Raw genomic sequence first — 27,860 nt, forward strand, 5'->3', positions numbered from 1 at the left:
TTTGAATCAGTGCTTTTTAATCCATAAAAGGTGAGTATCCATGTACAAATTAAAAAAAAAAAAAAAAAAAAGAAAAACAAATGAACACAACAACGAAACAAGCCCAACACAAAACCCTGGAGTTAGGGAAATTATCCCGATCCCACAAAACACAACCCCTTCGCCGATGCCGGGGTTGGGTGACGCGGGATTATCGCATTTCTCCGAAATGAATCCCTCTCCAGCTCGCAGACGTCCGTGGTGGCGATCCCACATTTTTAGGATGGTGGGAAGAACGCTGCCGGGATGTTTTAAGGGCAAGGTGGCCTTTTCCGTGACCGCACCCCCTCCTTTCCTTCCCGCTCCCACGCCAAACAGCCGGGAAGATGACGTGGGAAGCCCGGCTGCTACAGATGGCCCCGCGCTGGAAGGCGGATCCGGGATCCGGCGTGGTGATGCCTCAGGATGTGGAGAGGCCTCTGGGCCAAGAGCAGAGCTAAAAACCTCTCCTCGAGCTCATGAAATCCCAGGAGGGGTTGGCCTGGATGGGATCTTGAAGCCCATCCTGTTTCGCTCCCTGCCGTGGGACAGCTTTCACTATCCCAGTTCGCTCCAACCCAGTCCGACCTGGCTTTTTTTTTTGCTGGAAGTTTTCCTTACGTAATATCAGGGTTAAGAGCTTGGAAAAGGGACGAGGAGCCACTGGAAGTAGTCACAATCCCAGGGGACACTGTGGCCACGAGATCCCATGGCTCCTTTAAACCACCCCTACAAATTCCCTAAAAAAAGTACAAAAATACGACCCCATCTCTCCCAAGGGAATTTTCTACCTCCCAAGATCATCCGAGCACTGAAGAACAGAGACAGCTCCTCAGCCCCCAGAAAAAAATAACGCACTGGGCAGAAACAGGATGGAGGAAATTTTGCCAATCTGTTTTGTGGATCCGGAGTCTCCCAGCATTTCCAGGACAATTACCAAGATGCCCGAATCCATCAGGCCAGCCCAGGAATGCTGACAGCAGCGTTAGGGAATTAGCAACATGTGCAAGATCCAACAGTAGCACAAATTTAGGAGTTTAATAATCTGGAGGAGATATCTTCCTGGAATTTTAATCTCCTCCCAGGAAAAATAAACCCTCCCCCCCAAAGGCTCTTAGCTATTAATCTTCTCACAGAATATTTAGGGCAATCCACGTCTCCTGATTAAAAAAGCCAGACAACAACTGCACGTTAAATCCTTCCCTTTTCTTCCAAAGAATCCGGCTGGGCTGGATTTTCTGAGCCAATCTGGGTGCTCACTCCCTCCAAAAAACCCACCCCAAAAAGCACTAAAAATGGTCAAACCATCCTATTTTTGTTGGGATAGCCCCGTCTGGGAGATGCTGCCTGGGCTGGACCCTGTGATGGGATCACCACAGGTCATCGATGCCCGCCGGCGCTGTCCCCTCTCCCAAAAAAGGGGAGCCTGGAAGGATTCAGCTGAAGGATTCAGCCCCTCCAGCAGCTCTTGGAGAGCAGCTCCCCCTCGTACCTCGCAGAGAAAGCCCAGGAGATGCTGCAGAAGGTGACACTTTTGCTTTAATGGCTGGGGCTGGCTTTGGCCAGGCAGAAGACACAAGCCAGGCCCTGCTTTAGCACCGCTCCCCCCGACCCCCTTGAGAGCCAAAAAAAATAAAACAATCCCAAAATTAACAAATAACCCCGAATCTTCCCCCGCGCTGAAGGGATCCTTGGACAAGGCAGCTGGGGAGGTGGGAGGCGCCCTCGCTCACCTCTCGGCGCGGATCCGACCAGTGGCGTGTTCCCGGGTGTGGGAATCCTCAGAGCCCAGCCGGGATTGGGAATCTTCCCGGGCAGCCAGTCCTGGAGCTGAGGTCAGTACATGGGCTCGTTGTCGCCCACGGCGGTGAAGGGGACACCGCTGTAGGTGCTCTTCTTGCTCCTCTTGCTCTTCTTGCCCCACACCAGCAGCGTGCTGGCGCTCTTGCTGTTCATCAGGCTCTTCCTGCTGTTCTCCTTGTTGCTCTTCAGCATCCCGGCTCCCGACGACATCGCCGCCGCCTTCCTGTCCACCTGGTTGGGGAAGGCGGAGGGGGCTTGGTGAAGCCAGGGCGCGCGGCACCCGGGGCTCCAGGGAATTCTGTGGTTTCCCACTTACGGCTTTGGGACACTCCGAGCCCTGCAGGGTGATGACTCCGATGTCCACGCCCTCCTTCCCGGTGCTCTTCAGCAGCTGGACAACCTCGGCGTGCTTGGACCACTTGCAGTCCTTGCCATTCACGGAGATGATGTAGTCCCCCTCCTTCAGCCCGGCTTCCTGCAGGGAATGAGGGAAAACATGCACGGATCGTCAAGAGAGTCGTGGAATGGTTTGGAAGGCACCTTCAAGATCATCCAGTCCCCACCAGGGACACTTTCCACTATCCCAGGTTGCTCCTTGGACACTTCCAGGGATCCAGGGGCAGTCTCAGCTTCTCTAGGTAACTCCTGCCAGGGCCTCACCACACTCACATCCAAGAATTTCTTCCCAATATCCCATCCAACTCTGTCCTCTGGCAGTGGGAAGTCATTCCCCCTCATCCTGGCACTCCAACCTTTGTCCCAGGTCCCTCTCCAGCTCTCCTGGACCCCTTCAGGCACTGGAAGGGGCTCCAAGCTCTCCCTGGAGCCTTTTCCTTTCCAGGCTGAGGAGAAGACACAGCTCTGCTCCAGATATGGATCCTATCTGGTCCACATCCCAACCTTTGGGGAGATTTAAGTCTTCCAAAGAGGGATGTGATCCTGCAGCTAAGGAGAGTGCTGGGATCTGGATGGATGGGTTGGTACTGAGGGAGAACCTCAGGGCAGCATCCCACTGGGACTCTCCAGCCATCTCCTGACGGAAAACAAAGCTGCCCCTGTTTCCGGGACGTGCCATCTTGTTCCAGCCACTGTCACGCCCCAACACCAGGGACGTGCGAGCTGGATGGGCTTCCAGCAGTTAAAAGCCGAGCAGAATTCCGTGTTTTCTCCTTAGCTATCTCCTAAAAATTAATCTTAATCATTTCACGACGCCCACCTGCAAACCCCAGCCTGTGGTGCTCCAGCAGGGATGAGTTTTCCTGAATCATTTTAAAGACCTAAAAAAACCATTCTCAGGTTTTCCTGAACCGTTTTAAGACCTCAAAACAGCTGGAATCCCTCCAGGCAGCTCCCTTCCGGCATTCCCATGGGAATAGCCAGGAACTGGGATACTCACAGCAGCGCAGCCCCCCGGGATGACCCCGGCAATGAGGACGGGGGAGTCTCCTCGCAGGGTGAAGCCAAAGCCGTTCTCTCCTCTCATCAGGTGGACTCTCCGAGCTGGATACCACTTGTTCTTGGCTGAGAACACCGAGAGGGGGCCCTGGGATGAGGCAGAAACAAGGGAAGTACCTTTTCAACTCCGTGGAATTGTGCAGCCTTGTGGAAAAAACCAATTCCAGGGATGGGGAGGGGGCAGAGGAAGAAATCCTGTCTTTGGCAGGGAGAACAGTCCCATCATCCATGAAGAGATGATGGGGTTGAGGCTGTCTGGATCTGGGGGATGCCACCAGGGTTGGTCCAGGAGCAGGGTGGTGGGACGGGTCACCGCTTTGGGGTTGTTTTCCCCAATTCTTTCCGATTTTTCCCTGCTTTTCTATTCCTGCAAGAGCAGGATATTCCTGCCTGCCCTGGGGCTGAAATGCACAAGCTCTCCCTGGGGTACTCACCCCACCACTGATCCCACCACTGTCCTGAATCCCAGTCCGGCTCCCCAGGACCCCCAAAAACCTAAAGAGGGCGGGAATAAAGCTCCAGTGGGATTCTCCTGGTGTCTCCTGCCACCAAACCCTTCTTCCCAAGGGTCCCTTGGGAAAAGCCCACCCAAAATTCCTGTGCCTGCTCCCCTGTCACCGGAGGAGCTTTGTGACCCATTTAGGTGCCACAGAGACAGATCCCAGCCCTCCTCCTTGGAAAACCACCGGAGAGAGGGAGAAGAGGCTGCGGGAGGGAGGAATCCAGGCAAGCAGAGCATGCAGGCAAGGAGGAGGAGGAGACGGCTGCTCCCTCGGGATATTCCCGTTCCCGGAGCTGTACGTACCAGCCTGTGGAAGAGGTCGGTCACCTTCACCTGGGAGAAGTTGGGGGATTTGATTTCGGGTTTCTGGTGCGTTTTGGCTGAGGGGAGGGAGAGAAAAGCGCAGACAGAGAGTGAGTGACCTCAGGCAGCTGGGGGCAGCTGCTGCCGTCCCAAAATGCGACCCCGTAAGAGCCAGGACATAAAATCCTGGAACAGTTTGGATTGGAACTCAGACATCATCCAACACCCCCTCCACTGCAGAACTCCCCGTGGAGTCTTCCCCACCCACAATCCCAAAAAAAAACCCCACTCACGATGGATGTCCGGAGCCTCTCCCGTCTCAAAGAAATCCTCCTCGTGGTCGATCTCGGAATATTTGCCCAGGGAGCGTTTGTGGGCGAAGGACAGGACCTCCTGCAGGATGTCCATCTTCCTTAGGATCTTGCACAGTCCATGGATCCTCATGGCTTCCTCGTGCTTCATGATGGCTTTTTTGAGGTGAGCTTTGCCTGCGGAGGGAGCAGAGGGAGCTGAGCCCGACGGAGCTGAGCGGCTCCGGCGCCGTTCCCGCTCGGCTGCCCACGGATTTCAGGAGCGGTGCCACCACCCCGCTGTGACTCAGGGACAGCCCAGTCACGTTCCCAGCCCTAAACGGGGTCGGTCCCAGCCGATGGAGGGCTGGGAAGGGACCTTGAAGGGTGACCTACTTCGCTCCCCTGACGGCGGAGCTGGCAGATGTTCCTGAAAAACCACCCCCGACGTCCCTCCTCAGGCTTTAACCTCAATCTCCCGAGCAAATTAACTTCTCTCCATCGCCTCGGATCCCTCGGGAACGGGAACACGGAGAACAAGCCAGCCCCGTCCTCCTCAGAAAGGTGCAACACATCCCCGTTTTCTAGGCTAAGCTTTTCCTTGTCCTGCAGGTCCCGCTCTCCATCCCCTGCTCCTGGCTCCTCTCCGCTTGCCTTCAGCGTGTTCCCACCCTCGGGAAAGAGGAGCTGAAAATTCCAGTGACCCACGGATATCAACAGCAGAGCGTCTCCTCCGTGGGAAACTGCAACCAAGGCAGCCGTTTCCAAGGCTAAACTCCCAGAAAAAGCTCTCTCGGCGTGTCTCTTGGAAACACGTGTGCCCGTGGCATTTCACGCTCAGGACACACGGTGGCAACAGATTCCAGGGAGATGAGGTCTGCTCCAGACTCCCGGAATCCACAGCCAGAGGAACTTCACAACCCAGGGAACAGGTTTTGGGGTTGGATGGAACAGAGAGAGGAGACTCACCATCCCCACTCCCGAGAATTTTTATCAAATCTATTAAATGTGAAATTGTGGGAAATAATAATAATTCTATTATTATTATGGAATGGTTTGGATTGGAAAAGACCTTAAAGCTCATCTCATTCCGGCCAGTTTCCATAGGGAAGGACACTTTCCACTATCTCAGGCTGCTCCAAGCCCTGTCTGACCAGATCTTGGAAACCTCCAGGGATGGAGATCCACAACCTCTCCTGAGTTTTTCCCTTCCTGTAAACCAAATCCAAGCTGAGCTTGGTGTCTGCACATCCATTTTTTCACCAGGAATGTTGAACAGAGCCCGTTTTCCCCAGGAATATCAGGCAGAGCTGGAAAAGCTGATGCACACCACATCTGATGGTGTTGGGGTGGTGTCACCAAAAACCACTTGGATTTTTGGGGTTTATTTGGAGGTTCCTGGCTGAGCATCCTGAAGGATTTTGCCAAACTCGTTCCTGGTGGAATCTGCCTCCTTCCACACGTGTGCAAGGAGGGAAAAGAGCTCCTGGGGGAGGCAACACCCCAAATTCCGAGTGCTGAGCTTGCTCCTGACGCAGCCCCGCGGAGGAGGGGCTGCCAAAACATGACTTCAGCTGAATAAGCAGCGTCTGTTCTTTCCCTGGAGCTGAAATTCCGCATGGGAAGAAGTTCTTGTCTCCCAAGAATTCGCTGCAGCTGAAAAAGCCACCCCCTGAGCATCTGCTGTGTCTTGCTTTCCAGCCAAGTCAGCCCAAACCAAGGAGCTTCCAGGATCCCCGTGTCCCTATGGATTTCTCCGCAGCGCTGGGTGATGTTACCTGGCTCAGAACGCCTGGAATTTTCCCTGTCAGAGCTGGACAGGTTGGGAAAAGCACCACGAGTTTGGTCCTCACACCCTCAAGGGGACCGTGATGCTTTCCTGCCTCCCAGGACGAGAAATTTCCTGAGAAATTCCTCATTCCATGGAGAGATCACCCCCCTAAAAACCTCATCATTGGTGGGAATCGTGACGGGATCCGGCAATCTGTGCTCACCCAGCTTCCTCCTCTCCTCGGGATCCTGCAGCAGGACACGAAGCGACGGCCCCTCTGGCATGGTGACATGGAATTGCAGGAAAGCCTTCTCCTGCTCCAGCAGCTCGGCATCTGAGGGAGCTGCGGGAAGGAAATGGATGGGGACGGGATTAGGGAGAGGTCAGGGCCACCCAGCCCCCCGTGGCAGTGGGGACAGGGGGACCGGGAAGCCACTTCCACATTCCACATTCCGGTGGTCCTGGCAGCACCTCCCTGTCATCCACACCCGGCAAGGAATCACGGATGGGCACAGGGATGATCCCAGGGATCTGATGTTAAGGGCAGGATTTGTCCTGAACACAGTTGTTTTGTTTTTTTTTTCTTTTTTTCCCCTCTTTCCTGCCTTCCTCTGCTCCAATCTGGAAACGGGATTGGGAATAGAGCCCTGGTATTTCCCCACCTGGAGGTCACTGACACGGAGACAAACTAGACAATAAAATCAGGGAATCTTGGAATGGTTTGGGTTGGACGGGACCTTCAAGATCATCCAATTCCAGACCCCTTTCCATGGGCAGGGCCATTCCCAGTCGGCTGCAAGCCCCATCCATCCTGGCCATGGACATTTCCAGGGATGGGAGAGCCACAGCTTCTCTGGGAATTCCATTCCAGGGCCTCCCCACTCTACCAGGGAAGAATTCCTTCCCAATATCCCATCTATCCCTGCCCTCTGGCAGCAGGAAGCCATTCCCTGTGTCCTGTCCCTCCATCCCTTGTCCAAAATCCCTCTCCTGGAGCTCCTTCAACCACTGCAAGGGTCTCTAAGCCTGGAGCCTCTTCTCCAGCCCACAGCGCAACCAAGGGGGTCATTCCATGGAAAAACAGAGATGGATGCAGCTCCCCCAGGATCTCCAAACCCCACTCTAGGCTCTTTAAACCCTTTTTCCTAGCCCAAATCATTCCTAATCCTCTTAGGCTCACTCAGGGTTGCATGGTAACCTCTCTCCCTGGACACAGAGTGGGATAAGAAACAACCTGGAATTTTCCAGGGAGTTCTGTTGCTCCAAACAGAGGATTCCAAAGCCTGGTGAGCATGGGGATCCAGAGGGCTGGGAACTGGCAGTTCCAGGGCTGGCTCTCCCCGTGCCAGCTCCTGCCATGTCAGCATCCCCAAGGGATTAAACTGCAGCGTAAGGAATTTATTCCCAGCTGGTTTTGGAAGAAAAGGAATTGTTATTCCGACAAGGGAGAGGTGGGAGCAGGGACATGAGATTCCCAACAGCAGGCAAAAAAATTCCCAATTTAGGCATCTCCTGCAGATTTCTGCTTCCCAGAGTGCCTGAGGACACCAAAATATTTTAGGGGGAAGGTTTGCCCTGCCCCTTGGAGCCCCATGGAATCCCATCTCCACCCTCATCCTCTCCTGTTCGGATCTTTAAACCCTTCCAGCTCCACGTTATCCCCCTCTCTCCCATCTCTGTGCTTAAGCCAACTTCTGCAGCGCCCACACGGCACAAGGAAGATTCTGGGCAGGCTGTGGAGCGGGGGAGGGTGTGAGGACAGTCTGGCAGCCACGGGTGTCACTGTCACAGCACCGGTTTTGGCAGCCAGCCCTCGAAAAGCTGCTGAGCCACCCACCAGGTGACACCAAAGGTCACCAGGTGGCACCAAACATCACCAGGTGACATCAGAATGTCACCAGGTGACACCAAAGATCACCAGGTGACACCAAAAAGTCACCAGGTGGCAACAAAACGTCACCAGGTTACACCAAAAAGTCACCAGGTGACACCAAAACGTCATCAGGTGACAACAAAAAGTCACCAGGTGGCAACAAAACATCACCAGGTTACACCAAAAAGTCACCAGCTGACATCAAAATGTCACCAGGTGGCACTAAAAAGTCACCAGGGGCATCTGCTGCCCACCCTTGGATCCTCTGTTCCGTCCCAAAATTGCTCCCAGGGTGTGGGTGGTGGCACAGATGGAGATCAAGGGTCACATCCTGAAGTCACTCTCCAGGGGACTCCCTGGAAGCGTGCGCACCTCGCTGCCGCCACCCTGAGATTCCCAGGACACCCATCCACGAGGCTGGAAGCTGAATCAAATTTTTGGATTTAGTTTCGATGTTGGAAGCCCTCAGCTGGCCCAACACGAGGTGACCCGAAGAATGCTGGGCTGAGGTCGGCAGACAGGTGACCCTCATTTCCCCGCCCAGCCCCGAAGGGGACAGCAGGTGACATTCCCTGAGCAGCTTCTCCCACTCCTTACTAGGATTTTTCCCTGTGGAAACCAGAAATGTGGGAAAATCTGCCTGGGGATGAATTGCTGAGTCCATAAAGAAGATCCACAGCTCAGAGCATTCCAAAAACTTCGGGTGTTGATTCCTCCATGACCTCTTTTTTTTGGGAATCCCTGCCCAAATCCCGGGGATAAGGTGGAATTAGTACTTGGATGAGCAGGACACTCACCGGGGCAGTCGCAGAGGGCAATGGCAGCGAAATAATGGGAGAGGGCTTTGAAATGCTCCGACTTGACGTGGACCATGGTGTTCCAGGAGAAGGGAACGTAATCCTTGACGTGGGGCTGGCTCATGGTCTGGTGCACCAGGGAATAAACATCTTCCACCTGGGAAGAGGGAAGCGATGGGATGTGGGATGTCCCTCAGGAGAGGGTGACGGCAGGTTGTGCCCTGCTGGAAGGTCCCACAAACGACAAAATCCCAGCGAATCCTCTCCTTCCCAAAATCCTCACCCTTGCTGCCTCCTGAGCCAGCTGCAGGCGGGCCAGGAAGTCATTCTGGGCACGCAGCAGGGTCATCTTCTCGAAGACGCACTCCTGGACCTGCGCCACCATCAGCCTCACCAGCATGGTCAGGGAGGCCGCACTCATGTCCAGGCTGGGAGCGTTGGAGAAGTTTTCCTTCAAGTAGTTAAAGGCACCTGGAGGAGAGGAAAAACCTCCCGGAAGTTACGGGGCTTGTGAGGAGGAGAATCGAACTTTTGGTTGAGGTAGGTTTCCCTCCAAGAACATCAGACATCTGAGTGGTGGTTAAGAAGATTTGAAGTCCAACCCTTGGCATTTGAACCATCCTTGTGCCCGATTTCTCCTCCAAAGCCCTGGGTGATCCCAGTTCCAGGCTCCGTTTATTCCATGGGGAGATGGATCAGCATTTTTCATCTCCATGGCTGGGACATCCTTTTGGGATGCTGAATCATCCAATTCCTCTTCCCAACCCACACAACCAACGCGGAGCCACCTCGTGCTCCGTTGGTCATCCCTTGGAGACGCCTCTTCCTACGGCTGCTCCCACCCCTTCCCGCACTTTTTTTGATTATTCCCACCTCTGGGAAAAGCTTCCTGGGAAGAGGAGGAAGAGCGGAAGCCACTCACCAGCCGCCTTCTGGAAGGCATCGATGGCCTGGTTGAGGCCGGGCAGGGAGGCGCGGTCCTGCCGCGCTCCGATCTGCGTGTGCAGCGCTCCGAGGTTGAAGAGGACGCTTCCCTTCTCGAAGGCCAGAGCCCTCTGGTGGGACGGGACCCCCGTCAGGGAGTCGTACCTGGAGAAGGGAAGAGCCAACAGCTGCCCATGCCCCTGGTCACGGTCCCCAGAGCGTCCCTGTCACGGTCCACAAAAGGTGGATCTTGAAGGTCCTTTCCAGCCTGTCCTGGGGTGACTTTATGGTGCTCGTAGCCCCAATCGTCTGCTCTGTTTGTGCTGTATATTGAGTTCTGTGCCTTTAGGACTGGTTCTAAGAGCAAGGAGAAGCTCAGAGTTTGTTTTGAGAAAACTGCCTGACTCCTCCACATTCCTCTCCAGACAGGGTGTTCGGCTGAGGCTTGGAGAGACTGCAGGACAGAGATTTTTTTTTTTTTTTTTGCTTTTAGTTAGTTTCAGCTAGCGAGGGCAGAGAAGTTCCCTGGACTGTTTTTCTTCTTTTTCTTGGAACTGTTAAAACTTTCTCTGGACTGAAAACCCAGGGGAGCACTGGGGGCTGCACCTGCGACCCACCGGGGCCTGGACCTCGGCATTTTCCAGCAGCGCCGGAGGGACTGGGACTGAGGAGAGTCCAAGAGAGAGCCGAGCTACACCCACGGCAAGGACTTTCTCAATTTGCCATCTCACTCCGGAACGAGAGGTTTTATTGTTTCATATTGTTCATTCTTTGTACTTGTGGGCACTTTGTTAGGTTAAATAGTTTTTTCCACTTTTCCCCAAAGAAGTTCTTTCCTGGACCATTTGGGGGAAGGAGCCGTTTGGGTTTGCTCCCCAGAGTGACCCCATTCAGGGGTTTTCTCCCAAATTTACCCTAAACCAAGACACAACCTAAACCACTCCGTGATCCCCATGGATGCAGGAGGAGCCCGAAGGGTTTTCAGTGCTCAGGTGGCCTTGCAGAGACCATTCCCATCACGGTACATCCCGTGGGATTTGCGTTTCCCTCTCCCGCCCCAAATTAACCCACCCAAATCCAGATCCCGGTGTCCCACCAGCCCCGGCAGAGATTCCGTCATGGAAATTTGGATCCTGACTCCCTCCCCGCACAGTTGGGAGAGGGAAAGCTGCACCCACCAGTGGAAGAAGACGCCCAAGGTTTTGGTGGGAGGGAAGAACCGGCTGTCCAGGAAGTAGAGCTGGTTGTAATATTCCATCAGGAGCTCCAGTCCCGCCTCGTTGCGGCTCGGGGTGCGCATGGCCTGCCGGAATGGGAGAGGAGACGTGGATGGGAAAAGAGGAGGAAGCTCCCTGGGACAGGCTGAGAGCCCTTGAAGGACTGAGAGCTGGGGGTGTCCAGCCTGAAGAAGAAAAAGCTCCAGGGAGAGCTCAGAGCCCCTTCCAGTGCCTAAAGAGGCTCCAGGAGAGCTGGAGAAGGACTTGGGAAAAGGGATGGAGTGACAGGACACAGGGAGTGGCTTCCCACTGCCAGAGGATATCCAACGGATTGGCTATCGGGAAGGAATTCTTCCCTCTGAAGGTGGTGAGGCCCTGGAATGGAATTCCCAGAGAAGCTGTGGCTGGCCCATCCCTGGAAGTGTCCAAGGCCTGGAAGGTTCTCCTGCTCATGGAAGAGGATGGAATTGGATGATCTTTAGGAGCTTTTCCAAACCCATTCCACGATTCTGAGGTTCATCCTCAGGGAAAGGTGGGGTGCTGCGACACCCAAATGCGGAAGCCTGGGAGTTGTGCTGGAAAAACTCATGGAAATTCTGATTTTATAAATCCTAGGGAATAAACGGGATTTTTTTTTTTTTTTCCCCCCTCCTGTCCCAGACTGCTTTAAATTTCCTCTTCTCCAAGGTCTGCCTGGAGACAGGGAAGTTGTTCAGCCTTGCTGGGGGTGAATTAATATTCATAATATTCATAAATAATAACTGTACTACAAATTTAATTGCTGCTCATTTGTAGGCCAGCAGGGCATTGAGGACAAGGAAAACGAACAATTTCTGAATAATCTGTGACATTTGGGAACCCTTAAACCAAGTCCAAGGTGCTCCAGCTTGGGAATGCTGCACCCTGAAATACAAGGATAAACATGGAATTTGGAGGAAGGAAGAGGGGATCCCCCCAAAGGAAATGTGGCATCTCCAGGGAGTGATCCCAGACAAGCCAGACTTTGGAAGCCGAGGGACACCAACCTGCCGCAGCTCCATGAATTCCTTGATTTCCTTTTCAAACAGGACGCCCTCCTCCCCATAGTGCTCACTGATGAAATCCTGGATTGGGAAATGGGAAAAAATCCTGATTTTCTGATTTGAAGGGAGATTAATGGCAATTCTGTGTAAGAATTTTCCACTCCTGCCCACAAGGAAATCCATACTAAGTAACCACCTCCTCCCTTTCCTGCTCTCCTGCATCTCCAGACTTTCATCTCCCCCTTTGCCATGTTTTAAGCCCAGGTCCTCTCCATGAATTTATTCTTTTGGCAGCTTTTCCAAACTGGAAAAAGAACTTCAGTTGCTTGAGCATGGATCAGCAAAACCCCAAAGCTCACCTTGAGCGGTGCCAGCAAATCCAGCTCCTTGGTCTCCTTGAGTCCCAGAGGGATCATGGGAACGCTGATGGATTCACTGGAAGAAGACAAGAACCTGTTTGGCGGTTGGATTAAAAATCCTGGATGGATCCTGCGGGTTGGAGACTAAAAGGAAGCAGCTCCTTGCCCTGGGCTTGTGCTGCTCCTATTAGGAGACTCCACGTGGAAAAACGCTCTTCCCAAGAAAGATTTGGGAATGGCAGCATAAGAGGAGAGGTGCAAAAAAAACCCCAAAACCCCAAATCTTTTTATTTTTTCAGCTCCTGCTTTTCAGAGGAATCCTGTGTGTTGGGCGGGCAAGGCAGGATCAAGTCATTATCCCCCCAAATTTCTGATAGCTCATTAATTAATCATTAACTGGGGAGGAAGAGAGGCAAAGGAAGTTATGAAAACCCGCAGAGCAAGGCAGGGAACTTGCACCCACGTTCTCCTCGGAACAAACAGCTCCAGGAGCTATAATTAGTGCAGAAAGCCATTATGGCTCATTCCCTAACGAGAATTCCACTGGAATCCAATGCCTGGAATAAACAAAGGGGGTTTTGTTTGGCCTGGGCAGGGTTTGGGGTTGCTGTTGCTGCTCCTGATCTCTTTTCAAACCAGGGCAAGCAAGTGGCAAATTGGGAAAACTGAGCATCCCTGACAGGGAACGTGCTGGAAAAGCACGTGGACGGAAAAAGAAATGTGGAATCGTGGAAGGCTTTGGGATGGAAGGGGCTTTAAAGGTCATCCATTTTCACCCACTGCCGTGGGCAGGGACACCTTCCACAGGACCAGGCTGCTCCAAACCCCATCCAACCTGGCCTTGGGATCCAGGGGTAGCCACAGCTTCTCTGGGAATTCCATTCCAGGGTCTCACCACCTTCACAGCCAAGATTTTCTTCCCAAAATCTCATCTATCCCTGCCCTCTGGCAGTGGGAAACCATTCCCTGTGCCTCCATCCCTTATCCCAAGTCCCTCTCCAGCTCTCCTGGAGCCCCTTTAGGCACTGGAAGGGGCTCTGAGCTCTCCCTGGAGCCTTCTCCAGGCTGGACATTCCCAGCTCTCCCAGCCTGGCTCCAGCCCTTGGAGCATCTCCAGGGTCTCCTCTGGATCTGCTCTGGCAGCTCCAAATCCTCCTGCTGTTGGACCCCAGAGCTGGATGCAGAATTCCAGATGGGATCTCACCTGAGCATGGCAGAGGGGCACAGTCCCTGTTTTCCTGCTGCCCACACCGTGCAATGAGCCTGGGACAGGAGGGATTTCTGGGATGTGAGCACACAGGGATGAGGCATTTCCAGCTTTTCACCCACCAACACTCCCAAATCCTTCTCCTCAGGGCCGCTCTCCATCCCTTCAGCCCCCCAAGCCTGGATTTGGGTTGGGAATTGCCCCATCCCAGGTGCAGGATGATGCGCTTGGCTTGGTTGAACCTAATGAGGTTCACCTGGAGCTTATCCAGGTCTCTCTGGATCGGATCCCATCCCATCCCATCCCTCAGCCACGTCACCTACACACCACCTCATGCTGCTATCCAACACCAGGAAGGGAAAAGGAGGAAAAAAAATCCCAGAATAATTTAGGCTGGAAAAGACCTCCAAGATCATTGAATCCAACCTGTGACTGATCCCACCCAGCCCAGAGCCACATCCGGTCACTCCGTGCATGCTTCCAGGCACGGTGATTCCCATCACCAAAATATCCTGCTGGGAAGAGCTCTGGTGGGATTGTCAGGAAAGGGGGACAGTGTAAGGGAGCATGGTTCTTTCTTCCCTATTCCTCATGCTTTGGGACATCAGTGTCCACAGGATGCTCCATCTATCTCAAAATGTCCCAGTATCCTCCAGGAAAAACTGGTTTTTCTCTCCTTGCAGCTCTAGAAGGGAACCACTGACGTTCCCAGGATGAAAATTTTCCAGGAATTCTGGCCTGTGCCTGAATCCTCCCCTATCCTCCAGCCACCACCTCGTGGTCCCTGGCCATGGAAAGGTTTGGCTTGGAAGGAAACGTCTAAAGATCATCCCAACCCTCAGCCACGGGACAGAGCAGGGTGCACAAGGAGAGAGCGGCCTTGCTCCCAGAAAAATTCCCTAACAGCGGGAAGAATGAAATCCCAAGGGAACAGGCCGCTCTTCCCAGACCCACCTGTCGTTCTGGTACACATCCACGCTGCTGTTGAGCTCCTCCAGCTCCTCCTTCAGGAGCTGCAGGTTGGAGTTGACGTAGCTCAGCTCCAGAGCCACCGTTTCCTTCACCTTGTGGTTGCTGGTGGCCCTGCAAGAAACCAAGGGATGGAATTTCCCTCTTTTTATCCATGAATTTGCTCTTTCCACCCCAGACTGCGTTATCCAGCGGCGCAACCCACGGGCATCGAGCCCAACCTTCCCACAGGATTGTGCCTCTGGCTCTCCAGGTGATGATGGAAAGGTTTGGGATGGGATCTCTGAGTGTCATCCCATTCCAACTCCCGCCATGGGACACCTCCCACTATCCCAAGGCGCTCCAAGCCTCATCCAACATGGACCCGGACACTTGCAGGGATGGGGCAGCCACAGCTTCTCTGGGAATACTATTCCAGGGCCTCACCACCCTCCCAGGGAAGAATTCCCTCCCAATACCTCATCTGTCCCTGCCCTCCGGCAGTGGGAAGCCATTCCCTGTCTCCTGGCACTCCATCCCTTGTCCAAAGTCCCTCTCCAGCTTTCCTGGAGCCCTTTCAGGCACTGGAAGGAGCTCTGAGGTGTCCCTGGATCCTTCTCTTCTCCAGGCTGGACATTCCCAGCTCTCCCAGCCTTTCAGGATTAGGGAAGTCCAAACATCCAGGCAGAGTCTGAGCCTAGGCAAAACTCACTGCAGTGCTGCATCCAGGAATTCCTGCTCCAGAGCCACCTTCCCCCTGCCCATTCCTGCTCCACCTCCAGTGCAGCTTCACCTTGGGCTGTGACCAGTCCAGGTGCTCCCTCATCCCAAATAAATGGTGGGATTTGAGGAGGAAAAACTCATTTTTGGGTGCAAAGAATCCTTGTGGAAAGGATTTGTGAGCTCCTGCCCTCCCTTCCCTGTTCCCGGCAGGAGCTGTAAACACCAGGGATTGATTCCAGCTGTTTCCGGCAGGACAAGCTCCCAGGCTGATTATTCCCTGCTTATCTCCTCCAAAAGGAAAGCAGGGAGAGATAACTCAGAGCTGAAAGGGGCTCTGGCTGCTGAACCATGCTGGGATCCAGGGAAAACAACACATGGACGAGCTCTGCTCCACCAGGAAACCGCTTCCCTCCAGCTTTTCCAGAGTATTGCCTTTGACATGGATTTTTTATGGATTGAATCCTCCTGGGTCCTGCCCTGGTTCAGGGCAGCAGAAGGAGCTCCAGGGTTTTTCTTTGGAAGTCTGGTGGTTCAGAGTCTCCTCCTGCCTCCCCTTTGCCAGGATTTTCCAAGAGCGAGGAATTTTTTGATTCGAAACAAACCACAAGCCAAACCACAGCACATCCAAAGATCCCCATGGCTGCTTCCATGGAAAAACCCTTCAGCATTCCTGCAACTCCCCAGGCAGCATCACCCTGTGTTTCCATATAAACCAGTGTTTAACCCCTATAAACCAGGATTTAATTCCTATTTATCCCCCACACATCCCAACAACCTCCAGGACACCGTCAGTCCAGTTTTTATCCCAAATGGATTAAGGAGAGTTTTCCCTCCTTGTTCCCAGTTGCCAAGAATTCCTTTGGGTCTCAGCAGGCCTCTGATTATTTTCCAGGAGGATCTGCTCCATGACTTTGCCAGGAATCTGTTACCAGGTAAACATTTTCCTGGGGCACTTGCCAGTGCCACATGCAGCAGATAATCCTGGAATGGTTGGAAAGGACCTTCAAAATCATGGAATTCCACCCCTCTACCACGGGTAGGGACAGCTTCCATTATCCCAGGTGGCTCCAAGCCCTGTCCAACCTGGCCTTGGAGACTTCCAGGGATGAGGCAGCCACAGCTTCTTGGGGAATTCCATTCCAGGGCCTCATAGCCAAGAATTCCTTTCCAATATCCCACCTAACCTTACCCTATTCCACTTTAAAGCCATTCCCTCTTGTCCTGCTTCTTCACCCCTCATCCCAAGTCCTTCTCCAGCTCTCCTGGAGTCCCCTCAGGCACTAGAAGGGGCTCTGAGAACTCCCTGGAGCCTTCCCTTCTCCAGGCTGGACATTCCCAGCTCTCCCAGCCTGGCTCCATCCCTCAAAGCATCTCCGTGGCCTCCTCTGGATCTGCTCCAGCAGCTCTGGATCCTCCTGATGTTGGATCCCAGAGCTGGATGCAGAATTCCAGGTGGGGTCTCACCTGAGCAGGGCAGAGGGGCAGAATTCCCCTCTTCCTGCTGCCCATGCTGTGGGATGAGCCCAGGGCACGGGGAATTTCTGGGATTTATTTTGTGATTTGTTTTCCGTTTTTTCCAAAAGCCTGGGTATTTTAATCTCCCCCATTCCTCCACTCAACCCCAGTGTCTGAACAAGGAAGGAAAAGTTTTCCTATAGCTCTTCCCATTTATTTACCCATGAAACAAATCCATTGAGCAAACACCACATGGATTTTTTTTTTTTTTTTTTCTGGACACCCCATTCCTGCCAACTTTTTCAGAAAAAGACATGGAAAGGCTGAACAGGATATTTTTTCCCAAGCATTGGGGTAGTTTGTTTTTAAATGTAAAGGCGAAATCCCAGGAAATTCAGCTCCAAACTGCCCCAGGCTGGACAATCCACAGCTTTTTTCCATCAGCACCAGGCTAAAGATCCAAAGGAATTTTATCCACGCACCACAAATCTTTAATTTTGAAGCAATAACCTTGAGACTTTCAACATAATCCCTTCCTCCTCCTCATACTTTCATTTCAAGCTTGATTATTCCTTTTTCTAACCCCCCCACCCCCAGATTTCCCAAGTTTCATAAGCTTGGAGCACCGGAATGCCGAGAAATCACCTTTATTACTCAGCTGGATTTGTGGGAGGGAGGGAAGGAGGGAAGGAGGGAAAGTGGCCGCTCCAAAGGACACCCAGAGTGCTGAGCCAGCAAAAAATAAAAAAAGAACCCCCTCGGTGCATTTCCCTGATAATTAAGACGTGTTTTGCATCCCTGTTTTTCCTCACTCCCCCTTCCCACAGCTCCAATTCCAACCAAAACCGGGCTGGTTTCTGCTGAGCCAGCACATTTCCCTCTGTTTTTTTTTTTTTTTTTTTTTAATATAACGCAGGAGAGGCAGAAGTTGGGATTCTGTGGGGTTTTTTTTCCTTAATTAAATGAGGCCCAGCAGCGTGGATGGAGCAGCAGGATCTCGTTCCCCAGGAAAACGCCGTTTTTTTAATGGATCGAACATTATCCCCTTCTTCCAGGTGCAGCAGGAACACTCCACTGGTGCTAAATCATTCCAGCTCCAAAGTGGAAAGTTCATTTATTTTGTTTGCGATTAAAAATGTTCAGCAAGTAGGTCAAATATTCCCCCCCCAAAAAATTGTATTTAAATACTTTATGGAATTCATGGATTTTTTAAATATTAAAAAAAAAAAAAAAAAATTACGGAATTTTGCCTGCCCAGCCTGGAATGTACTCCAAAATATTAACGAAAAATGAAATAAACACAAAAGATGCTAAAAAAAAGTTGTCCTTGGGATAAAATCCCTGTGGATGTGACACCTGGGGACAAGTGGCGGCCTTGGCAGCACTGAAGGAATGGTTGGACTCAGTCCTGAAGGGATTTTCTGACCTATTTATGATTCCAAAGCTGGATTTCATGGAATGGTTTGGGGTGGATCTTCACAAACCTCCAGTTCCACCCCCTGCCTTGGGCAGGGACTTTTCCCTATCCCAGGTTGCTCCAAGCCCCATCCCAGCCGGGCCTTGGAAACTTCCAGGGATCCAGGGGCAGCCACAGCTTTTCTGAGAATTCCATTCCAGAGCCTCACCACCCTGACAGCCAAGAATTCCTTCCCAATATCCCATCTAACCTCACCCTATTCCACTTTAAAGCCATTCCCTCTGTCCTGTCACTCCGTTTCTTATCCCAAGTCCCTCTCCAGCTCTCCGGGATCCCCTTTAGGCTCTGGAAGGGGCTCCAAGGTCTCCCTGGATCCTTCCCGTCTCCAGGCTGGGCATTCCCAGCTCCCATCCTGGCTCCAGAGCAGAGGGAGCTTGGATGCTCCAACCCTTGGAACATCTGGACTCCAACAACTCCACATCCACCGGCTCCACTTGCTGGGTTTTCAGGCCGGAGCTCTGCATTCCAAGCCCAACCTCAGCCACAAATTCATTCCCATTATCCCACCTGCTCCCGTCCTGCTTTTTCTAACCATCTTCCACCAGCTGAATCTCGGATATCAGGACTCTGTTCCTGCCTCCAGCCAAATTCCAGAGGCAGGGGATGCTCAGGGGATCGGGACTCACCGGAAGAGGTTTTCGGCTCCCGCTCTCATCCTCATTTCCTTGTTGATCTGCTGGTTGATCCGGGCCCGGCGGTGCTGGAGTTTGCTGCGCTGGGTCTGGGCAAAGGGGTCACAGCCCTGCTGAGAGACAAGGGCGGGGTCTCATCCCAGATCCACGTTTTGGGATTCAAAAGATCCATCAATCCCATAAACTGTGTGCTTTCAGAGCCCAGGGTCGCAGAATGCTTTGGGTTGGAAGGGAGTTTAAAGATCATGGAATTCCATCCCTTGCCATGGGCAGGGACACCTTCCTCTGTTCCCAGGTCACTCCAGCCTAGCCTTGGACACTTCCAGAGATCCAGGGGCAGCCACAGCTTCTCTGGGAATTCCATTCCAGGGCCTCACCACCCTCACAGCCAAGAATTCCTTCCCAATATCCCATCTAACCTTACCCTATTCCAGTTTAAAGCCATTCCCTGTGTCCTGGCACTCCATCCCTTATCCAGAGACCCTCTCCAGCTCTCCTGGAGCCCCTTTGGGCTCTGGAAGGGGCTCTGAGATCTCCCTGGAGTCTTCTCCAATCTGCACATTCCCCGCTCTTCCAGCCTGGCTCCAGAGCAGAGGGAGGCTCCAGCCCTTGGAGCAGCTCTGTGCTCCCCTCTGGAATTGCTCCAGCAGCTCCACATCCTTCTAGAGCTGGAACCCAGAGCTGGATGCAGAATTCCAGGTGGGATCTCACCTGAGCAGGGAAGAGAGGCAGTACTCCCCTTTTCCTGCTTCCCACGCTGTGGGATGAGCCCAGGATGATTCCAGGACCAGGAATTTCTGGGATGTGAGCACATGTGGCTCATGTTTCTAACCCCCCGAGACCTTCCCCTGCCTTTGGAAAAACCATTTCATTCCCCAATCCCATGTGTTGCCAACAGGGATTTCTTTCCCTAGCTCTTCCCACACTCAGCCCTGAACAAGAATTCCACAACCCCTTCCCAGGCTCTGGGCATGAGCCAAGATCCAGGGGGGCTGGACACAAGCTCAGTATGAGCCCAAAGCTCGGGAAGAGATGTGATCCCAAGGGATAGGGAGCATAGGGAGTCAGGAGTTCACGGGAATTCAAGAATGAAGGGCACACGGCACTAAATTGATTCCATCCTTTCTTGCGGCTCCGGCTCGGAATTTCCGCAGACAGGGAAAACATGGTGAATTCCCAGCTTCAGGAAATCAGCAGCCACCCCATTTCCCTCTGGCTTGCAGGGTTATTATGGGATGCCTCAGGGAATGGGGCTGCCGTGAGGAGCATCCCTGAATCCAGGGCCATGAAAGCTCTGCCCGAGTGGGGATGATTCCCGTTGTGCGACGGATGATTTTGAGGCATTGAATGAGCCTCTGGAAGATCCCTGGACAAAAAAACATCCCTGGTTGGGAAGGAACAAAGCTGTTTAAGAGCATGGGAAGATCCCAAAATCATGGAATGGTTCGGGTCGGAAGAGACCTTAAGGATCATCTCATTCCAACCCCTGCCCTGGCACAGAGAAGTTGTGGATGACCCTGGAATTGCTCCAGGCCAGGCTGGATGGGGCTTGGAGCAACCTGGGATAGTGGGAGGTGTCCCTGCCCATGGAATGAGAAGATCTTTAACGCCCCCTCCAACACGAACCATTCCATAATTCCACGGAATGCTCCACACATCTCCAGTGGGACCTGGCAAGGAGGAAATGGAAAATTTTGCATTTCCATGGACTTCAGCCACCTTACAATTAATTCCTCATATCTGAAGTCCACCAAGCGCTGCTTCCTTTGGAAAAGGGTCCAGGATAAGCATTGGGATTTTAATTTAAGGGAAAGACTGGAGCTCCTGATTGGTCCCTTGGAGACTGAGGAATCAGAACGACACCAGCTGGTCCATAAATCTGTGGGATTAATGCTTTACAGGGATCCATGAATTTGATGAGAGGAACAAGCTGGAAGGATAAGATCCCAGTTATTCTGGAAAAGCAGTGGGATTTGAGGAAAACATCCCAATATCTGCACAAATCTTAGGTCTGAAGCACTCAGGAGCAAGTAGAGGAAAGTTTGATCCAGAATTGTCACTTCTGGATTTGTCCTGGGGGGAATCCACCCACCTTGTTGGCTGCCTAGGGGAAAAAAATAATAAAAAATTCTAGGAATTAGAGGAAAAAGGGGGAATCATGAGGAAACCAAGCCAAGATGTAAAGATAAAGCACTCATTAAAATTTCAAGGTTTAATTTCAAATTTCAGGGTGAGATCTCTGAGAGCTTGACAGACCCAGAGACAAGTGTATGCAAATATATCCAAATATATGCAAATGAGACAGTTCCAGGCTCCCTCTCCGTGCCTCCAGAGCCACAGAAATCCATGCAAAACTCAACAGGTGGGAAGTTTCTCTTATCCGACTCCAGCTCTTCGTGCAAATTCCAACACTCAGGAGCCCTTTCCACCTCTGGCAAAGGTTTGTTTGGAAGCAGCCAGAGGATTTTAAGGGAATTTTTGTGGGGAAAAGGAGTGAGAACCACCTGGAGACACAGGGGAGGGGCCTGGGAAGTGCAGGTGGGATGATGGAGAAGGAACAAGTAGAAGGATTATCCAAACCCAAAATAAAGATCGTGATCTGGAGGGAAAGCACCAGTAAGGAAGGAAGGAAAAGAGTGGGATGCCGAAGACACTGGGATGGCTCCGCAAGATATTCCAAGAGGGTTAAACCCTCTTCCCTGCAGGAGCCGTGAAAGGATTTAGCAAACCGATTTGGCTTCTCCTGCTGGGAAGCACTAAAGCTGCTCGTGGAGCTGTGAGGGCTTTTTTCCCCTGGCTTCTCCATCAGATTTAATGGGATAAGTTCTCAATCCCTACCCAGGCTCCTAAGGCGGCAGCAAAAAGGTGCTGGAAAAGCAGGAGCCCCTGACATAAACCCAAAGCCTTGTGAGGTGAAGTCAGGAATTCAACATCAAGGATTTCCTGTGATCTCCACACATTTTGTTTTCCTCAGCATTTATGAGGCTGGCAAAGCGCAGGAATATGAGACTGCTGTGCATCTTCCCTCAGGAGGCTCTGCCTTGATCCCAAAAAAAATCATCCCTGGCTTGCATGGATCAATAGAAACATCATTCCAGGAGGAACCACCCAGCCCCACCTGCAGGAGCTCCTGGAGCATCATGGAAATGTTGTAATTCCACAAATCCTGGAGCAAGAAGGAAAACTGGCTTCACAAAGGCCATCTTTAAATCCAAACATAAATGAGGAAAATAAGGAGCCAAGGAAAGAGCATTCCACCTTCCAGTAGTTCAAAGGATCCCAAAGCTTTTCCTGTCAGAGTTCCAACTGAAAAGCAAAAGCCACGGAATGAGTTTCCAGGGATTTAAACATGACTTACATAAAAAAAAATCCCACCAAAATCCCACTGTTAGGTTCCAAAAGGGATTTTCCTCACTGAATTCTTCTTTGCCCAAGCCCTCGAGGTCAACCCTGTAAGGTCAGCAGAAATCCAGGCTTTGGGGTGCACCTGGGGACACCTGGAAAAGGGAATTTGGGGGCTTAAGAAGTGGCTCTGGAGATAATCAGACTTTTCCTTCCAGGTTTAAAGGTTTTAAAGGAAGAACGAGCACAGAGCTCTGGAGGAGCTGTGGGACAGCAGCTTCCGTTTGCACATGGGGAATGATGGATCAGAAATCCATGAAAGTGAGCGAGGTGCGGCCAGCCCTGCCATTTATCACCTGTGACAAAGCAGGATTAGGGTCAGGAATTGGACTCTCTGACCCCGATGAGTCCATTCCAACCCCTATCCCATTATTTTATTGGAAAAAGGCTCTTTAGGCCCAGAAAAATCGGGGGAAATCCCTCTGAGTTCCACCCTCACACGGAAGTGATGATGGAACCAAAAATCCCCATCCAGGCTCTGCACATCAGGGAAGAAAAAGATTCTGTAAGACATTTTTCCAGAAGGAATCAAGACCAGCAGCTCCCCTCTGAGGGACACCGAGGATTCTCCAGCCTTATCTTTGGAATGACTCAAGGGGATTTTTCCCTCCCAGCCACCTCTCCCAGTTCCAGAGGCAGCAATTAAGAGTCCTCAGGGAATGTTTGCTCAGGGTGGATTTTGAACTTCCCACCCCCAGGAGATGAAGCCTTGGGTGACTCCTGGGTGACGGCCACACCCCGAGCGGGATTTGTGACAAGAAACCAGGCGGCCTCCCTGTTTTCCAGGAATCACCTGGAGGGAGAGCTGGAAGCCAGTAAGTCCAAAGGGTAATTCCATGACAAAAGGGATTGTTCCTGCTCCTTTGTGGCTGGAAGCAACTGAGGAAAGGTGAAGCTGAAGGATATTAAGTGAAATGTGGGAAGGGAGAAATGGGATCCTTGGAAACGCTGTTGGGAGTTTCAGGGAACAGAGAAATGGAGAAGCAGATCCGGTTTGTGAGGAGCTGGCACAGATCAGGAATGTGCTGGTAGAATCCAGGCATGGATCTCTCCACAGAAATGAGGAAGGGGTTGGTAACTGGGAGTTACAGCCACAGCAGGAATTGCAGGAAAAGCTCCTGGAGATTCTGAGAGAACCTGGCTGGATCCCAGAAGCTGCTCCACAGCCCAACTTCCAAGCCTGGGCCATATCCAAGACCAGTTTTGGCCACAAAGGAGTCACCAGCAGGATTCCTTCCAATTAGGGAAGCTGAGGAATGCCCAGAGAGAAACTGAGGAAGTTTAATTTTCATGGAGACTCGAGACATCCATGATGTGGGAAGAGGAGTCACCATCTGGTGCTGAGCTCAGCTCCGCCTGCAGGGAGACACCTTCCCATTCCCGAGGACAGGGAGTGAAGGGAAGCACAACTCCAGCCAGTCCGGATCGCTGCCATGGGCAAACACATGGAGACCCTTTAGTGCCAGGAAAAGGGATAGTGAAGGGATGATGGAATCACGGAATGGTTCGGGTCGGAAGAGACCTTCAAAAATCACGGAATTCCACCTCCCTGCCACAGGCAGGGACACCTCCCACTATCCCAGGTTGCGCCAAGCCCCGTCCAACCTGGCCTTGGACACTTCCAGGGATGGGGCAGTCACAGCTTCTCTGGGAACTTCATTCCAGGGCCTCACTGCCCTCACAGGAAGGAATTTCTTCCCAATATCCCAACAAACCTTACCCTATTCCAATTTAAAGCCATTCCCTGTGTCCTGTCCCTCCATCCCTTGTCCAAAGTCCCTCTCCAGCTCTCCTGGAGCCCCTTTAGGCACTGGAACGGGCTCTGAGGTCTCCCTGGATCCTTGGCTTCTCCAGGCTGGACATTCCCAGCTCTTTCAGCCTGGCTCCAGCTTCTGGAACATCTCTGGAATTGCTCCAGCAGCTCTACATCCTTCTGATCTTGCACACCAGGACTGGACCACAATCCATGATCCCAACCCCATCCATCGGGCCCACGGTCTGTGGCTCCAACCTCAATCCCATAAATTTCTCCCACTAAACCCCAACAACATCTCCCACTCCAAAAAAAAAAAAAAAAAAAAAAAACCAGGGATTTATTTCCACAGCCTCTCAGCAGCACCAGCATTTCCTAACACAGAGTTTTCCCTCCAAACAGGAAGCTTCCACGTGCTGCACAGATGATCCAGCAGCTGGAAAGGCTGGAATAGGATAACTCTGAGCACCTGTTTTAATTCCAGAACCACGCCGGTCTCTAAAGCATTTTCACAGAGCCAGAGCTGTCAGATGGAATTTTTATTCCTCTTTGGAATCCACAAGTTTTTGAGTCAGGCCAGCACAGAAGTGGCCAAGTGATCCTGCTTTAGCCACATTATCCCATGGGACAGTGAGGAAAACAAAAGCCAGGGAACCGCTCCACACACAAAAACAAGCTTGGAAATTCTCCCTTTTTTTTTCCCAGGGTTATCCAGAATTTCCTTCCTCTTTTTTCCCAGCCAGAATCGTTTAGGAAATCAATATGAGCTGCTGTAAGACAAGCAGGAAGTGACAACACGCGGCTCACTGCTCCCTGAAAATCTATTTAGATGGGAAATTCCCTATCATGGAATTAATCTCATGGAGCACCCTGGCTCCGAGCTGGGTTTCTGTGGGAGACAGGAGCAGCTAAAACCCCTAAAACCTTTTATTGAGAATATGGTTACGTCACAGAGCCTTTGAACAAATGAGGGGAGGATTAAGGTTTTAAATTTCCCAAGTGGCCTTGCTGGTGGTTCACGCAGTCAGCAAGAGGAAGGAAAAAAAATAAACCCAGGGGGGTGGGAATAAAGAAAAAATCTGGGGGATTGAGGGGTTTTAAACAGCACAAACTGCGGCGAAAAAGTTGAATTTTAAGAGAGTGAAAGTGCTCTGAGGAGGTGGGGGAGGCACAGAGTCAGGGCAAGGTGCCAGCAGGAAACAGGTGGATTAAGTCCTCGCTCGTAGGACAGAAAACTTGGCAAAAAAAAGTATTGAAAATCACTTTTTAATCAGCATTCAGGATCCCCTGCACGGGAGAAAATATGGGTCCACGCTCCTGATGTTGTCAGGGTGATAAAAACAGCAGGAAAAAGATTGTATTGATAATTTCTTTTAAATAATAATAACAAAAAATAAAGTAATAAAGCTGATCACGTGTCCTGCTGCTTTAATTAAAAAAAAAAAAAATCATATTATGACAGAGGCTGCTGATGCCCTGCCCAGTTCTCCCTCCAAAGCTCAGCAATGTTTTCCATGTTTTTCTCTGTGCTCCAAAGACCCAAAGAGAATAATAAACTGGGGGGGAGGGGGGGAAAAAAGTCCCAAATCCCTCCTGTTAATCTTCCCTCACGAGCAGCACCTGCTCTTGAGACAGGGCCCCGAGTTAAACCCCGACCTGGTTTAAGGTTGCAACCTCTTGAGCTGCAGCCCAGGCTCGAGGGACTCCAGATCAGATTGATCCAGGAAAAGAAAAAGAAAAATCCCTTCCAGAGCTTGGCTAAATTTGGATATCTTGGTTATTTGGGATTTTTTTTTTTTTTTTTTAAGGGTGTTTTAGGACTTTTTTGCAAGAAGAGCTCGAGTTGTGGAGTGAACTCACTGCTGGTTTATCCCATTGGAACTTGGGGGTCAAAGCTAATGGGAAAAACGCTTATGTAGTCCGAAATAGGAACGTTTTCCACGTTTTCTTGCTCCCCAAAACCTTTCCAACCCCAAGGAATCAGGGGCTGGTGGCAGCCTGAGGATTCCCACTGATTTTATCCCAGTTGTTCCTAATTAAACAATGATGCTGGCAGAGCAATCAGCACCATCTGTCCCACACATCCCGGCTTTCCTTGGGAGCAGCTCCCGAGGGAAAAGAAATAACCTCCTCAGGAAGCACCACCTTGCCCAGCACCTGTGGGGAGCGAGGGGATGGACAGGGAGCACCTGGCTGGATCAGCATCCCGCGGGCAAGAAGGAGGGGAAAAAAAAGCCAAAATATCGGGGAATTGGGTGAAAAGCAGGCACTGGGAAGCTCGGGGATGGAGCCAGCAGAAAAGATGGGATTCAGGAGCGGAGCTTTAAGGGACGAGGAGCTGGGGGAGGGAGTCATTTAGGGCTGTTTATGGGGCGGCAGCAACATTCCCACCCCCAGCGGGGTTGGCTGTCCCTGTGGCCCCATCCATGGGGACAGCCATCCCTATGGATGGGACAGGGATATGGGGCCAGCCCATCCTCACCTTGCGTGCGCTGCCGCTCTTCGGGCCGTGCAGCAGGACAAGGCCACCGTCCCTGTCCCCATCCGGGCTCTCCTCCTCGGGGGGCATCATCTCCAGGGATGCAACATCCACAGGCTGGGAATGGGGGGCTGGAGCTGGGGGGGGCTCCCGCTTGAGCTTGCAGTGGGGTTTGGGGGGGGCTCGGCGACCTCTCCTTTAATCCCAAAGGGGTCCAAATCCCAAACCTAACCTAAGCGGGGTTTAAACCCCTCCTAGACCCTGCTCCGTTCTGTGGCAAAGCCCCCCCTGCGCTCAACATCTGGGCAGATGTGAGCTGAAATGTTTTAGGGAAAAGAGGGGCGCAAACCCCACAGACCCCCTTGGTAAAGCCACCCCAGGTAGGGGGATGTTAAATCGCACCAGACCCTAAACGGGGGTTGTTTAAATCCCCCCAAAAAACCCGCTCGGAAGAGCTACTCTAGGTGAGGGGAAGAGGGAGTGTAAACCCCACAAAACTGCCCTGGCAGAGCTACTCTAAATAGCGGGGTGCTTAAACCCCTACAAACTCCCCTCACAGAAGTTACTCAAAGTGGGATTGGGGGGTTTAAACAGAGAGACGCGGGGTGGGGAGGGAATCAAACCCTCTGAAAAACCCTTTATAAATGGGGGGAACTCCCCCCAAACTTCCTTTGTAGAGCTATCCTAAATGGAGGGAGGAGTTTAAACCCTTCCAAAACCCCTTTTCACAACTAAACACAGGGAGTTAAAACCCACCTTGCACAGCGAGCCCACATGGGGTGGGGAGCTAAACCCTCCCCCCCCTTCCCCTCACAGCCTAAACGCCCACAAAATCCCCCTCCGAGAGATGCTCCAGCCAAGGGGACCCCCCCAAAACTTCCTTCCGGAGCCAAAGCCCGCCGATCTACAACTGCTCACCCCACCCCGGGACCCTCCGGCCGTGCCCCCGCTCACCCCCGGTGTCCCCTCAGGCCCCGCCAGCCCCGGAGCGACCGCGGCGGCTCCGCCGAGCGCGGGGCATAAGCAGGGCGGAGGGGCGGGGCTTCACCGCCATGCAACCAATGAAAGAGCGGTGCGACGTTGACGGACAGCAGCTCTACCCAATAGAAGATCGGAATTGGAGGAAGGGGGTGAGGGGAGGAGCGGAGGGGCCGTTGCCCGTGGCAACGGTGGGCATTAGCACGCGGGTGACGTCACGGGGGCGGGGCCTTAAGCCACGCCCACATGCACGGCCGGACTCGAGGCCCCCCGTCCCGGCTCCACATCTGGGTGGGCTCCGATCCCAGCCCGGGCACATCTGGATGATCCCAGGTAAAACAAGGGGCACCTCGCCCACTGCGGCCGCATATGGACGGCCCCCGACTCCAGCCAGGTGGCCTCCCCCATTCCGGCCACATCTGGGCCTGTCCCCACTCCCTGCCGCACATCTGGGTGCTCGTCCGTTCCCACG

At 52.4% G+C, this 27,860-nt stretch overlaps 1 protein-coding gene across 8 annotated transcripts; it reads right to left on the bottom strand.

Moving 5' to 3' along the window:
• On the bottom strand, positions 1–27,402 carry RHPN1 (rhophilin Rho GTPase binding protein 1). 8 transcript variants are annotated; one of them, XM_040081965.2, is made up of 16 exons: positions 27,365–27,398; positions 26,414–26,527; positions 18,771–18,886; positions 14,496–14,624; positions 12,335–12,410; positions 11,979–12,056; positions 10,915–11,039; positions 9,735–9,901; positions 9,096–9,283; positions 8,813–8,969; positions 6,366–6,485; positions 4,375–4,569; positions 4,082–4,158; positions 3,218–3,364; positions 2,138–2,296; positions 1–2,052 (listed from the first exon to the last, which is right to left on the bottom strand). In XM_040081965.2, the coding sequence occupies exons 2-16, from the start codon at positions 26,501–26,503 to the stop codon at positions 1,855–1,857; spliced, it is 2,022 nt and encodes a 673-aa protein (XP_039937899.1). In that variant the 5' UTR covers positions 26,504–26,527; positions 27,365–27,398; the 3' UTR covers positions 1–1,854. The 8 variants fall into 8 exon arrangements, with proteins under 8 accessions (XP_039937899.1, XP_039937926.1, XP_039937934.1 ...); XM_040081992.2 differs by lacking the exon at positions 26,414–26,527 and having other exon boundaries at positions 27,365–27,402; XM_040082000.2 differs by lacking the exon at positions 26,414–26,527 and having other exon boundaries at positions 18,771–18,889; positions 27,365–27,400.
• Between the last annotated feature and the right edge of the window lie 458 nt (positions 27,403–27,860).

This window comes from Hirundo rustica, chromosome 1 (assembly GCF_015227805.2).
Source record: "Hirundo rustica isolate bHirRus1 chromosome 1, bHirRus1.pri.v3, whole genome shotgun sequence".
NCBI lineage: Eukaryota > Metazoa > Chordata > Aves > Passeriformes > Hirundinidae > Hirundo > Hirundo rustica.